The 12942-nt window shown below is 50.3% G+C and overlaps 1 protein-coding gene across 2 annotated transcripts in view; it reads right to left on the minus strand.

The window, feature by feature from the left end:
* XYLT1 (xylosyltransferase 1) overlaps positions 1-12942 on the minus strand; it is a 311204-nt gene that overhangs the window by 130378 nt on the left and 167884 nt on the right. For both annotated transcript variants that reach the window (XM_047837663.1, XM_047837664.1), the window contains exon 3: positions 11261-11768. In XM_047837663.1, coding sequence (XP_047693619.1) covers positions 11261-11768 — 508 coding nt within the window. The remainder of the gene's footprint in view (positions 1-11260; positions 11769-12942) is intronic.

Consider the following 12942-nt stretch of genomic DNA (forward strand, 5'->3'; position numbering starts at 1 on the left):
GCAGAGAGAGAGAGAGGGAGACACAGAATCGGAAGCAGGCTCCAGGCTCTGAGCTGTCAGCACAGAGCCCGATGCGGGGCTCGAACTCACGGATCATGAGATCATGACCTGAGCCGAAGTCGGACACTCCACCGACTGAGCCACCCAGGCGCTCCGTCAAGTGGCTAATTTTTTTTTTAAGTTTATTTATTTTGAGAGAGAGTGTGCAAGCAGAGTAGGGGCAGAGAGAGAGAGGAGAGAAAGAATCCCAAGCAAGGCTCTACACTGCCAGCACAGAGCCCAACATGGGGCTCGAACTCACGAACTGCGAGATCATGGCCTGAGCTGAAATCAAGAGTTGGGTGCTTAACTGACTGAGCCACCCAAGAGCTCCAATGGCACTCAGCAAGTGCCTAAGACATAAGCACTCACACATCCCAGGCTCTGCAAGGGCTGGCAACCCAACAGGACACACACACAGATGAGATTTGGCCTTCAGCTAAGTGAGGACCACAGAAGATTCCAGCGTAACATGTGTTCCAGTGGGGACCAGAAACATGATTGGGGGAACACAGTCTGGGCACCTCATGGAAACTTGGGGAGGGAATCACAGGAGACTTCCAGAAGAGAGCGATATTTGAAGGAACTCCTTACCCTTACCTGCCAAAAACTTTGAGAGAAGAGCAAAATCAACCTACTTGTGTTGGTTTGTGTAAAAGGGCGGGACCAGCTTGGATACAACTTTCATCCACAGGCATGGGCTCTCTCTTTCTGCACTAGGTCAGTGCTTTCTGGGCCCCAGCTGGCTGACACACAGCCAACTTCACCCAAGGGAAGAAACGGCGCAGAAGGCCAGAATGCTGCCCTCTCAACTGCTATTCTCTGGCTCATCCCGGGGCGGTTTCAGAGCAAGATACTCCCAGAAGCTGAGAAAAGGATCATAAACTGCCTTGCTGTGGAAGCAGGTCCACCCTGCCCACCCTGGAGGCTTCCAGAACACTCACCATCCGCTGCTGATTTCTAATGGGTGCTTGGTAAGCATCTGCTGGCTGAAGAGAGGGAACAACTAACCTGAAAGACAATACCTCATTCAGCAATCCAAGGAGGTGGTGGGGGCGGGGGGCATCTAACAACCCACCACATAGGTAAGGAGTGAGGCTTACGGAAGACAGATGTGCTGTCAGAGGCGGTTACCGCTGAGGCAGTGGGCGCAGGGGCCGCCTTTCAAATCTTTAAGGTCAGTCTGGTTCAGATCCTTTCCGTAACTGTGCCTTAGCTGCTGAGATCGAAGCAGCCCAGGGCACAGGGCCCGCGTGAATCTGTGTCCCATGCTGGGACGCTACTGCAGGGAGAAGTTCCCTCTGTGCCTTGCGTGTCATGAGAAACAATGGTGCCACAGGAGGTGAGGTCCCCCAGGAGCGGGCAGCCTGAGTCCAGGGCTAAGAGTGTGGGTCAGTCCCCAAAGGCAGAAGGAACACAGTTCTCTGGAGAGAGGATGCGGCACCTGTCCTCCGTCTCATCTTCCAGAACCTTGCCTGTCTTTGGGGCTGATCTTCCCCTGGCTGTTGCACGACTTCACTTTGCCCCTCAGAGACACGTTTCCGTTTCATTCTTCTTCACTTAAGGTAAAGACGGGAATCATCTAACCCAGACGTTTTGGGAATTAACACCTGGCTAGGAAGATGACAGACTGACCCTCCTGCTCAAACTCAGAGCTCCCTGGGGAGCAGCACTGTTAGTTCCTCAACCTCCCTACAGCCTCCTCCTGCCTCAGGGCCTTTGCACACAAGGCACCCTAGGCCCGGAATGTTCCCCCGCCCACCTTTCCCCTAGGTAACTCCTCCCACCCTTCAACTCTCAGCCCAACTGACCTGCCACCACATGACTCTGCAGAAATGATGGTCCCTGTTGCAATTCTTTATTCTTGTGATCTGATTCATGGATGTACCCTCCCACCTTTCACAGGCTACAAGCTCCATGAAGACAGGGATTCTGTCTCTTTTCCCTCCAAGTGAATCCCCCCAAATCTAGTGCCCAGCACAGTGGACGCTTGATGAACAGCTGTTGAATGAAAGGCCTCAGTATATCCCAAAACTAGAAAATTCCTTTTGGGGTTTGCTCCTAATCTCAGCATGTTCTTCCACAATGAGACCAAACCCATGTCTGACCACCTTTTGTCCACTGCTTTCTGGAAGTCATTCAGGGACAGCCTCTCTGGCTTCCTGGCTCTTTTCCCTCTCTCCACGCATATGGCAGTTTGCCGTTACCCTGTGTCTCTCCATTCCTTGTCTGCCCACCACCCCCACCCGAGGACTGTGAGCTCCGTAAGTTGGGATCTCCTCTCGTTTACTGCATCCCAGTACTTAGCACCATGCTGGGTGTGGGGTAGCTTCTTGAAACGAATTCGTTCACTAAGTGGACCAAAAGAAATATATTTAAGAATGCTAAGGGGAAGAACGCGGATTATCTTCAGGACTAATTTCCAAGGACATCTCTGGGGTTCTCCTAAATTCTCACTGAGCTACAAGAAAGCAAGAGGATGGAGTATCAGGGATTCATTCGCTCATCGAGCAGCAGGTAATTCCTGTATGTCCAGCATGGTGTCAGGTGCTAGGAGACTCCATGATTCTGCTCCAACATATCAAAAGGGGAACATGCCAAGTGTGGAACCTGAATTATTAGCAATCCCAAGTGGCCTGCAACATTCCTGGTAACAGAGACTGGCCCACCAGTGTCTCCACGTGCTATGTGCGGGAGGGAGGGGCAGTGCTAACAGGAGGGTGGTCTGAGGCATAGGCATCTCTGATCTCCATCCAGGGCTGGGCCAACATCCAGAAACTCAGGACAGTCACTGCGTTCCCAGCCTCCCTCTAGCCTCAAATGAAAGGGAAGCCGATTAGCTCTCCACCAAGCTGCTCCAAGCAGTGGTCCACAAATGTGGGTTATAAACACGCATCCAATACCGTCTATAGGTGTCATTGTGTGCACACAAGAATGGGGAAAAAAATATCCATCGAACCCTGATCCTCTGGTCTCAAATATGGTCTTTCCGAGGCTGCGGTTTGCAGCTTCTCTCTGCACCTAAACCTTCCAGCTTGGCTTTCAGGCATGGCAGTTAGGGAACAAACACACCCTAATGACAAGTTTTAAAGTGAGTGGCAAAACTGTACAGCTGGCAGAATGTTCCTGGGGGAAGAAGAGGAGGTGGGCGGGAGGTGAAGGGGCCATTTATGATATTTCCCGTAACTACATATTTAGCTTTCTAAAAAGCCTTGTGGGTGGCAGCTGGCTTTCTTTATGATTCCAAGACTGGGACAGTGGTGGGGAATTAACACCACAGTGCTTGAGAAGGACAAGGCATTGCGGGATTGGCCTATTGGAACTCACCTCCCAATGTGGGGGGTGGGGTGGGTCTTGAGGGACTGTGGGCCACCACTGCCTGGCACACAGTAGGAGTTCAATAAATTTCTTTGCTGAAAGATCAGGCTTGAGTGGTCATTGTGTTTTGAGGCCAGAGCACCAACTGACAGTCACCCCCAGCTGGTCCACTGGCCAATCCCAATAGCTCCTGCCTGCTAGCAAATCCTCTACTGACCCCAGGAAGAACCTCTCCACAACTGCTCTGTTTTGACTCCTTCCTTAAAAGAGAATCAGATCAGAAGTGAGATTACTTGCCAACTGGTGCAGCCACTCTACAGTATGGAGGCCCCTCAAACAGTTAAAAATAGAACTACCCTATGACCCAGCTGTTACACTACTAGGTATTTATCCAAAGGATACAAAAATTCTGATTCAAAGGGACACACGCACCTCTGTGTTTATAGCATCACTATTGACAATAGCCAAAGTATGGGAAGAGCCCAAATGTCCATCCACTGATGAATGGATAAAGAAGATACGGTATACATATATGTATATACATACATTATATATATATATATAATAATATATATATATATATATATAATGAAGTATTACTTGGCAATGAAAAAGAATGTAATCTTGCCATTTGCAACTACCTGGATGGAATTAGAGGACATTATGCTAATCGAAATAAGTCCATCAGAGAAAGACAAACACCTTATGACTTCACTCATATGTGGAATTTAAGAAACAGCACAGATGAACACAGGGGAAGGGAAGGAAAAAAAAGATAAAAACAGAGAGGAAGGAAAATTGTAAGAGACTCAAATACAGAGAACAAATTGAAGGTTGGTGGAGGGGAGGTGGGTGGGAGATGGGCATCACGGAGGACACTTGGTGGAATGAGCACTGGGCATTATACGTAAGTGACGAATCACTAAGATCTACTCCTGAAACCAATACTACACTCTATGTTAACATGAATTTAAATTTTTAAAAAAAGAAGTGACATTACTGAATCATAGGGTAGTTCTCTTTTTTTTAAGTTTATTTATTTTGAGAGACGCAGAGAGTAAGAGTGGGGGAGGGGCAGAGAGAACCCCAAGCCGGCTCTGCACTGTCATCGCAGGGCCCAGTGAGGGGCTCGAACTCATGAACCGCGAGATCATGATGTGAGCCAAAATCCAGAGTTGGATGCTTAACCGTCTATTTTAATTTCTTGAAAACCTCCATAGTACCTCCCATAGTGCCTGCACCATGTTGCATTGCCGCCAACAGTACACAAAGGTTCCAATTTCTCCACATCCTCGCCAACACTTAGTGTCTTCTGTTTTGTTTTGTTTTTGGTAATGGCCCTCCAAATGTGTGGAGGTGATATCTTACTGGGCGTTTATTCAGAGTTGAAATCAGGGTCTCAAAGAGATATGGGCGTGCCCACGTTCATTGCAGCAATATTCCCAACAGCCGGGATGCGGAAATAAACGAATGTCCACTGACGGAGGAAGGGATTAAAAACTGTGGCATATACTTAACAATGGAATACTGTTCAGCCTTCAAAAGGAAGGAAAAATCCTGCCATGTCCAACAGCACGGATGCACCCAGAGGCCACTATGCTGAGCAAACTATGCCAGTCACAGAAAACAAACATGGAACGATGGCACTTAAATGAGGCATCTAAAATAGTCAAACTCATAGAAACAGTGTAGAATGGAGGTCACCAGTGCTTGGGAGGGCAGGGAAGGGGCTTCAGTGGGTGTAAAGTTTCAGTTGAGTAAGATTAGGTCTAAGATCTTTCGTACAACATGGCACCCACGTGTACCGATATTGCATTGTACCCTTAATTTGTGAAGAGTGTGGATCTCACGTTAAGTATTCTTATCATGATCAAATAAAACAAAGTCCTTTAATAGCATAAAAATGGGGCGTCTGGGTGGCTCAGTTGGTTAAGCGTCCGATTTTGGCCCAGGTCATGATCTCGCATTTCATGGGTTCAAGTCCTGCGTGGGGTTTTGTGCTGACAGTTCAGAGCCTGGAGCCTGGTTGGGATTCTCTGTCTCCCTCTCTCTCTCTGCCCCTCCCCTGCTTGTGCTCTCTCAAAAATAAACAAACATTAAAAAAAAATTTAAGTAGCATAAAGTTAAAAAAAAAAAAAAAGTGAAGATCATGTTAGAACTGTTCAGTTCCACCATCGGCTCCCATGTCACTAAAAACGACATGTGAAAACTCCCTGCCATGGCCTGTCCTACCCCTGGGACCAACCCCTTGCCCCTCTGCCCTTGCCATCTGCCCTGCCTAGCCACACTGACCTGGCTGCTCCTACAGGCCAGGCCGTCTGCCAGGACTGTTCCTCTCCCCTGTGGCACTGCCCTCACTTGCTGCTCAGAGAGGCCTCTGTGATCAACTAACTCAAGTGTCCCCATCCTGTCCTCTCTGCATTGTCTTCACGGCTTCATTACACCAGACGGCAGGCCCTAGACCCACTGGCTCACTTGCCACCTATGGCCTCTCCTTTTAGGGTAGAAGCTCCGCAAAGGGGGTGCTATTGCCTGGCACACCTCTCAGAGTCACTGTCCATCTTAGGTCAGGGGACTCGGTGGCGCGAGCTGTGCCAGTCGAGACCCCGCAGGAACAACGCCTTCTCTGCATTTCCTCACCGCTGTGGGTCAGGTCCTGGAACAAAGGTCGGCTGACTACAGCCCCTGGCTGCCTATTTCGGTACAGCCTTCGAGCTAACAAGACTTTTTGGTACATTTTTAAATGGTTGAAAGATAATCAAAAGAATAACATTTTATGACACATGAAAATTTTATGAAATTCACATTTTGATGACCATCAGCGAAATTTTATTGGAATGCAGCCAGCTGGTCATTTATTGATCTATTGACTCTTCCACACAGAATCGAGTGGTTGTGACAGAGACCATATGGCCTGCAAAGCCTCATATTTACAATCTGGCCCTCAATAAACAACACTTGCAGAGGACTGGCTTTCAACACTGCCTACTGGGTGCCCCGTAAGTGAGTGCTGATGATGTTCTCTGGACTCTGCACGGTCTCTTTTCCTCCATGAGAAGCCCAAGAAGCACCTCTGGGACCCGTTTTTTCTGATCCCAGGGAACCACCCCTGAAATACCTCCTCTCTCCTGGGCTTTGTGCCTTCTTCAACAGGAGCCCCGGAAGGGTCTGACTGGGGCCTCTGCAAATCTGGCCTTTTGGAAACCAAATCAGCCCTGGCCACTTAGGCAGACTGCAGGAGGATCTATGCAGTCCTGGGATATGTGGTGCCTTTTAACCTTCCGCAGCTGTTCTCTCATTTCCTCATCATGACGGATACCGCAAAAATCCTGGGTGGGGGTGGGGGGGGGTGTCAGGGTCTCTGGCTGACAGGTGGGGAAACTGAGGCATGGGCCCCAGGGCACTCAGACTGGCCAAACTGACATCCACATCTCCGTCTTCCTCCCGTGCCAGTCTGCCAACCATGCTTTCTAGAAGCCAGCTATGCGTGCTGTGTAGTCATCCCACTGCCCCCGGGATGCAGAGAGATGGACAGCAGACAGCCCTCCCACAGCTGGCTATGCCATCTGCCACTCTCTGAAGCAGGCAGCCGGCTACCGCCGTCCAGAAGCCCATGCGTCCAGAGCCTCTGGCCTCCCGTAAAGGCTGATGGGTAAAGACCGTTGTCAGTTCCCTGAACGGTTGCCTTTCTATCAGAAACCCCCTTTCTGTCCATCTCTAGCCCTCACACTCGAGCCAGCTTCCCCCGTCAGGTGCAAATGCTCGCAGCCCTGCGGCTGGTCAGCTGACTGCAAAGGACTAGCCCACTGACTGTCACTCACCAGGGAACTGCCCTGTCACCCAGGGGCTCAGGCCCAAGTTCCTGGTCCGGTGGCAGCCCACTCTACCTCCCAGCTGAGAGCTTTCTCTGGAAACGTCTCACATCTTCCCCAGCTTATTCTCCACCCAAACGTGCAGGCTGCAGAAGGCAAAGGCCTTTGGAAGCACGGCTCCACTGGCTTTACCTAGCACTGCAGAGACTGCATGTGGGACAGACCTGGGTGACCGGGTGGGGGATGGCGGTCCTTCCTCGGGGCATTTTAACTCCAGATGGAGGGAGGCTAGAGGCCTATGAGGCCTTTGGAGGGGGCTTCCTGGTATTTAATTGTTCCAATTGTAATGAGGCATTAAAATCTGCATTACCTAGCACCTGGCACCAGAGTGCCAGCTACGGGTTGAAGAGTCTTTATCAAGGAAGCCATTTATTAGAAAAACTACCTCTGCCCTTCCCCAGGGTCAGTGTCTCTCCTGTGGTCAGGGCTTCCCGGGGAGATGTGGTCCAGGAAGACTTCCCTGAGGAGGTGGCATTTGGGCTGAGATCTGGATGTGGGGGGAGGGGTGGTAGCTAGACAAGGTGGGGTACCACAGGAAGTCAGCATTGAGGAGGCCTATTCGCTCCATTTCTCAATGCTCCCTTCATTTATACCACTGCCAACAGCCTATCCCCTGTCCGCACCAAGCATTTTACACGCATGCTCCCACTGCAGCCGGCAATCCTTATGAGGATAGGGTAGGAGTCTTTGTGCCCATCTTACAGATGAGGAAGTTGAGGCACCAAGAGGTTAGGGTCTCACACACCTAGTAAAGGCACAACCGCAATTCAAAACCCTGTGGCTGGAGAAAACCTCTTTTTCCAGCCCAGGACACCCTTGGCCTTCCATCTGACATGGTTTCATCTCCATGAAACAGTAGGAGGTCCAGCTGAAGGGACAGGGAGCCCAGCCAATCGTGGGGGCTGCCTGGCTGCAGAAGGGGTTCAGGCGGGTGGCCTGGCGGCTGCAGTGAGAGACCACCACGGGATGATCTCCCACCATCCATGCATCCCCCTCTTGGAGGCTGTGAGCGGACAGACCTCTCGGTGGCTGTGAGCAGATGGCATAGGGATCCCTCCTCTCCATGGGGACATGCGCTGCCATGCCAGGTGCTGCCTCCAGGAGGCGGAGCCAAGTGGTTAAGTCACAACGGCAAGGAACGGCCCCAAAGGTAGCAGACCCACTCCTGGGGTTCTAGACTCTTCCTTTTCCTTGAGTGCTGCTGGAGTCAAAGGGCCGGGATGGGGGCAGGGGGCGCGAGGAGCAGAAGCCATTTACAAAGTTGACATTCAAACCCCATTTCCTTTCCTCTGGGTTTTTCAGACTCCCCCCGCCAAAGAACTGCTTCCTTAATTATACCCAAATTCCGGCAGCATATCGGCTGAAGTCTGGGTGATGTGGAGTTCGGCAACATGACAAACCCCGTGCATACATCCGTGTGTGCGCATATGTGTATTTACACACATATTACATCTCCCTCCCCTCCCGCCTCCGTTTCCTCATGTAGCAGGAAATAAAAGGGCCATAGGCTGAAGCTCAAATCCCTCCTAAGCAGAGGGAAATCCGGGTGTCATGGTTTCCAGAAAGGGAATACGATCTCCGTATGGGGTGTAATTACATCTTAGCTTTCTGCAGAAGAATAGTTTATGGCTTAAATGCTATTAATTGTAAGCCGTTTTGTTCCACGGGAAGTTGTTCATTGATAACTACCCAATTAGGGTTATTTTGCAATTAGTCTATTCACAGTAAATTTATTGCAAAAGGGGAGGCTGTGGTGCAGCAAATTAATGCATTGCCGGGCTGGGTGTGCAATGGCTCTTAAATGCCAATCTTATTAACCAGCTCAGAGGTCCTGGGAGGGTGTGCCATGTTGGCTGACGCAGTGGAGTCCACGGGAAACCCCCGGCAAACACGCTGTCCAACCACCCTGGGGGTGTCTCAGCACAGGGTGGGAGCCCCTGGCCTCCACTGGCCACTTCGGCTCTCTTGTTTCCCCATTACCGCCCTCCCTTCTCCTTGTAAGGGCTACTGAGCATCAAGAAATACCGCCTCCAGGCTGCAGGCATCCTGAAGGTCCGACGGTGTGAGCTAAAGTGAAACCTTCTGCCTCCTGACGAGGGAAAGGCCCTTGGACCCGAGTTCCAATCCCAGCTCGACTAGCCACACACCTCTCACCACGTTCTAAACATCTTTCAGGAGCAATTTCCTCATCGATACAAAGGGCTGATAGCAGACCTGCCTCCCAGGGCTGTTGTGAGGAATCAATGACATAAGGCACAAACCAGGTGGAAAATACTACTATGTGAGATTAGGATCTAGCAGGGGTACGCATACTATGGCCCACAGGCCAAAGCCTGCCCACCGCCTGCTTTTGTACACGGAGTCTTCTTGGAACATAACTAAGTGCTCTGTGCACGTATCGCTCACGGCTCCTTTTGCGCCATAACAACAGAGTCGGGTAGTTGGCACAGAGACTGTATGGCCCACAAAGCCTCAACTGTTTTCTCTCTGGCCCTTTGCAGAAACAGAGGGTTGGCCCCTGGTAGAAGGAGTACCCGGTATTATTTTCACCGAAGGGCATTCAACTCAGGCCTCCGACACTTCTCTGCTGAGTCACGTGCCGGTAAACAAAAGATTCTGGAAACTTCTTCCTCCACTCATTCATCCCTACACCCTATCAGCCAAGTGCCATCAAGAATATAAATGCACACTGCATGGACAGCTCAGACTAGGGTTGAAATGCAAGGGAGAGATGAACCTTTTTTTTTACTTCTTTCCATTTAAAAGAGAGTAGAGTCCAGATACACGTTCACAACTGAAAACTCAAAAAAATACAGATAAAACATTGAGGACTAATCCAAGGTTGTCTGCACCCTGCACAAAGGGGAACCAACACTTAAGGGGTTTGCTGCATATCCCTTCACACCTCTTACACACATCGCTCCTGTCTATCTCACCTAAATCCTAAAAAGTGGAAAAAAAAATTAGGCTCACAACAGTGCTAACGTCACAGGATGGTAGATGAGATGAGCTAACATCAGCTAACAGAATGCTAAGTGCCTCGGGCAGTGCCTGGCACATAACGAGCACTCCCTAACTGCCTGTCCCTTGCAGGCACTGGAGGAAGTAATACACACCAAGAAACACATGAGATCCGGTCAAGGGCACGAGGTCAGGTGCAGAAATACAATGAGTAACACTTCACACCTTCTGAACCATCCCCCACACCCTGCTGTGCTTATGAACACCTGTTATAGCCCCAACCTCTCCCTGTATCACAGCAAGACATCTGATTTGTCACTGGCCATCAGCACATAGAAGAGTCCCCAGTACAGGGCGGGAAGTGGGGAGAGACAGATGGTGGGAAGGAGAGAGGAAGGAATTTTAGATAGAGAAAACAGGAAGGTTGTTTTTGCAGAGCTTCCAAAGTCAATGTAACCAATTAGAAACCTTTCAAATCATATTCAATTACAGTAATATTTGTGTCAATCTTAATCCCAATAGTCTGTGGAGAGAGAAAACGAACCTTATGAATGTGATCACCTCGGATTCCACATCAGCCCTGATTTTGTGTCTTTTACCCATTGCCATAATGACGATTGGCTAAAGCTATAACCAAAGGTAACTTGATTTTTCCAAAGCTTTTCTTATACAAAACTTCAGAATTCAGACACTCCCAGAAGAAAAAATCTTTTGTGTTGATCAGGGGTTTGGAAAATAGGGTGGTCCCGGGGAGCCAGGGAGGCTCAGTCGGTTAAGCATCCGACTTCAGTTCAGGTCATGATCTCGCGGTTTATGGGTTCAAGCCCCACATCAGACTCTGTGCTGTGACAGCTCAGAGTCTGGAGCCTGCTTCCGGTTCTGTGTCTCCCTCTCTTTCTGACCCTCCCCCACTCACGCTCTGTTTCCGTCTCTCTCTCAAAACTAAACAAACGTTAAAAAAAATTAAGAAACACAGGGCAAAATAGGGCACTCCTTCCCAGAAGGTCTGAGAAATGGGAGCAGAACGGCACTGAGCAGGAGGAGGAGTCGGAGCCAGGGCTCGAGCTTACCTTCCAGGGGGCAGAACCGAGTCACCTTCTTGGGCATCAGCAGCCCGAGCTTGTGGCGGCAGTAGGTTTCCCCGATCTCCTGGCGGCAGTGCTTGGACTTGGCACGGGACAGGGCAGAGATGGCCTCCTTGCCCGAGATGTCACACTTGGGGGGCTGGTCATACTTGATCTCAGGGGAGCTGCCCCCGCTTTTCCTGCTGTGGGGCTGTCTTGGGACATCCTTCCCACGGCTCCCGTTCACGGCGGCTTTCTCACCAGGAGGCAGCACCTCGTTGGTGCCCTTGCCCGGGAACGGATGCCCCTTCCCCTTCTCCTCCTCCAGCTTCCTCTTCAAGAGCTCCTTCTGTCTACTCGGGGCCTTCTTTGCCAGCTCAGGCTGGTGCTTTTGCTTTTGAGTCCTAGGTGCAAAGTTGCTGTTGTCCACATTCTCAAAATCTTTGGGGACGGAATTCTCATTGTTGCTGTCTGTTCGCACTTTCTCTTTCGGCCGGTGAGAAAAGTAGCCGTCCTGGAGAAGACGGGAGGAAACACAGAGGAGAAATGTCACTGAGCGGTCGTGCCAAGTAGGTTGGCCCCTGGAGAGTGGGGCACATAGGTTTGGAGGTCTGGGCCCCAGTTTCGTGTGATACCTTCGCTATGGGCTTAACTTAAGGTAGACTTTGCTCTCCGGACCTCATTTTCCTCATCTGGAAATAGAAGGATGTTCCAACTAGGGACCAAGACTCTGAAAAATCTAAATGCTATGTCCATGGACCCCAATGCTTTGTAACTAACCGCGCCTCCCTTTCAAGTAAGTTTCCTTAATTGTTTCTGCCCCTGGATCCTGGATATTCTGTTCTAGTTTCCTGTTTACATTCTAGCAGAGAGTGCTGTGATGGTTTATTTGAGGGCTGGGAATGTCATTAGAAAGTTATAAGGGGAGAAAATATAGGCAGGATATTATATATAATCTACTGCCTTTGGACATACTCAGAGGTCTACACCCATACGAGAAATGAGGTGGAGCCAGAGTGAACTCTGAGGGAGAGACGTCCTGGCTGTTTTGGAGGAGAAGCACCTGTTGCATTATGATCTTTACAATGAATCCCGGGCGGGGAGGCAAACCTGTAACACTCTTGTGTTTGGGCTCGACTCCTGATGTTTGTACCTGGAGCAGAACTGATTAAGTCACCCGGGTGTCAGGAGAAAGGCCAAGAGTCCTTCTGGAGACCATGCCTGCTAGGGATCTTTCCAGAAAGGCCCCCAACTCAGCTTCTCCGTGCCTAGGCGGGCCCTGGCCGTTTTGAGCTCATAGCAAATGTACCATTCAACAAACACCCTGCATCATTTCCAAAACAAGTTGCTTCTGGGTAGAGCCCATTACCGAGGCCTTAACCTGAAAAGAGTACCCACTGTTCCAAAGCTAGACCCAGAGGGGACCTCTAGAGCCAGAGACGACACTAGTTGGCTCCATAAATCTACCCCCGTTGCTATAGAAACACAATGGCCATCAGTAGCAATTCTGAGGGAAGAATCCCCTTCGGTTTTCCTAAATGTGCCTGTTAACAATTGCCGGGGAAGAAGACGGTCGAACGAAACGGCAGAGGCGGGGCTGGGGCCTGTGAGTGGGCTGAAGTGCTCCAAGCAGCATCTAGTCTAGCAGGTGGGCAAACTGTGGCCCCCGGGGGCCTAATCCTGAGTGC

This window comes from Prionailurus viverrinus, chromosome E3, assembly GCF_022837055.1.
Source record: "Prionailurus viverrinus isolate Anna chromosome E3, UM_Priviv_1.0, whole genome shotgun sequence".
Taxonomy (NCBI): Eukaryota; Metazoa; Chordata; class Mammalia; order Carnivora; family Felidae; genus Prionailurus; species Prionailurus viverrinus.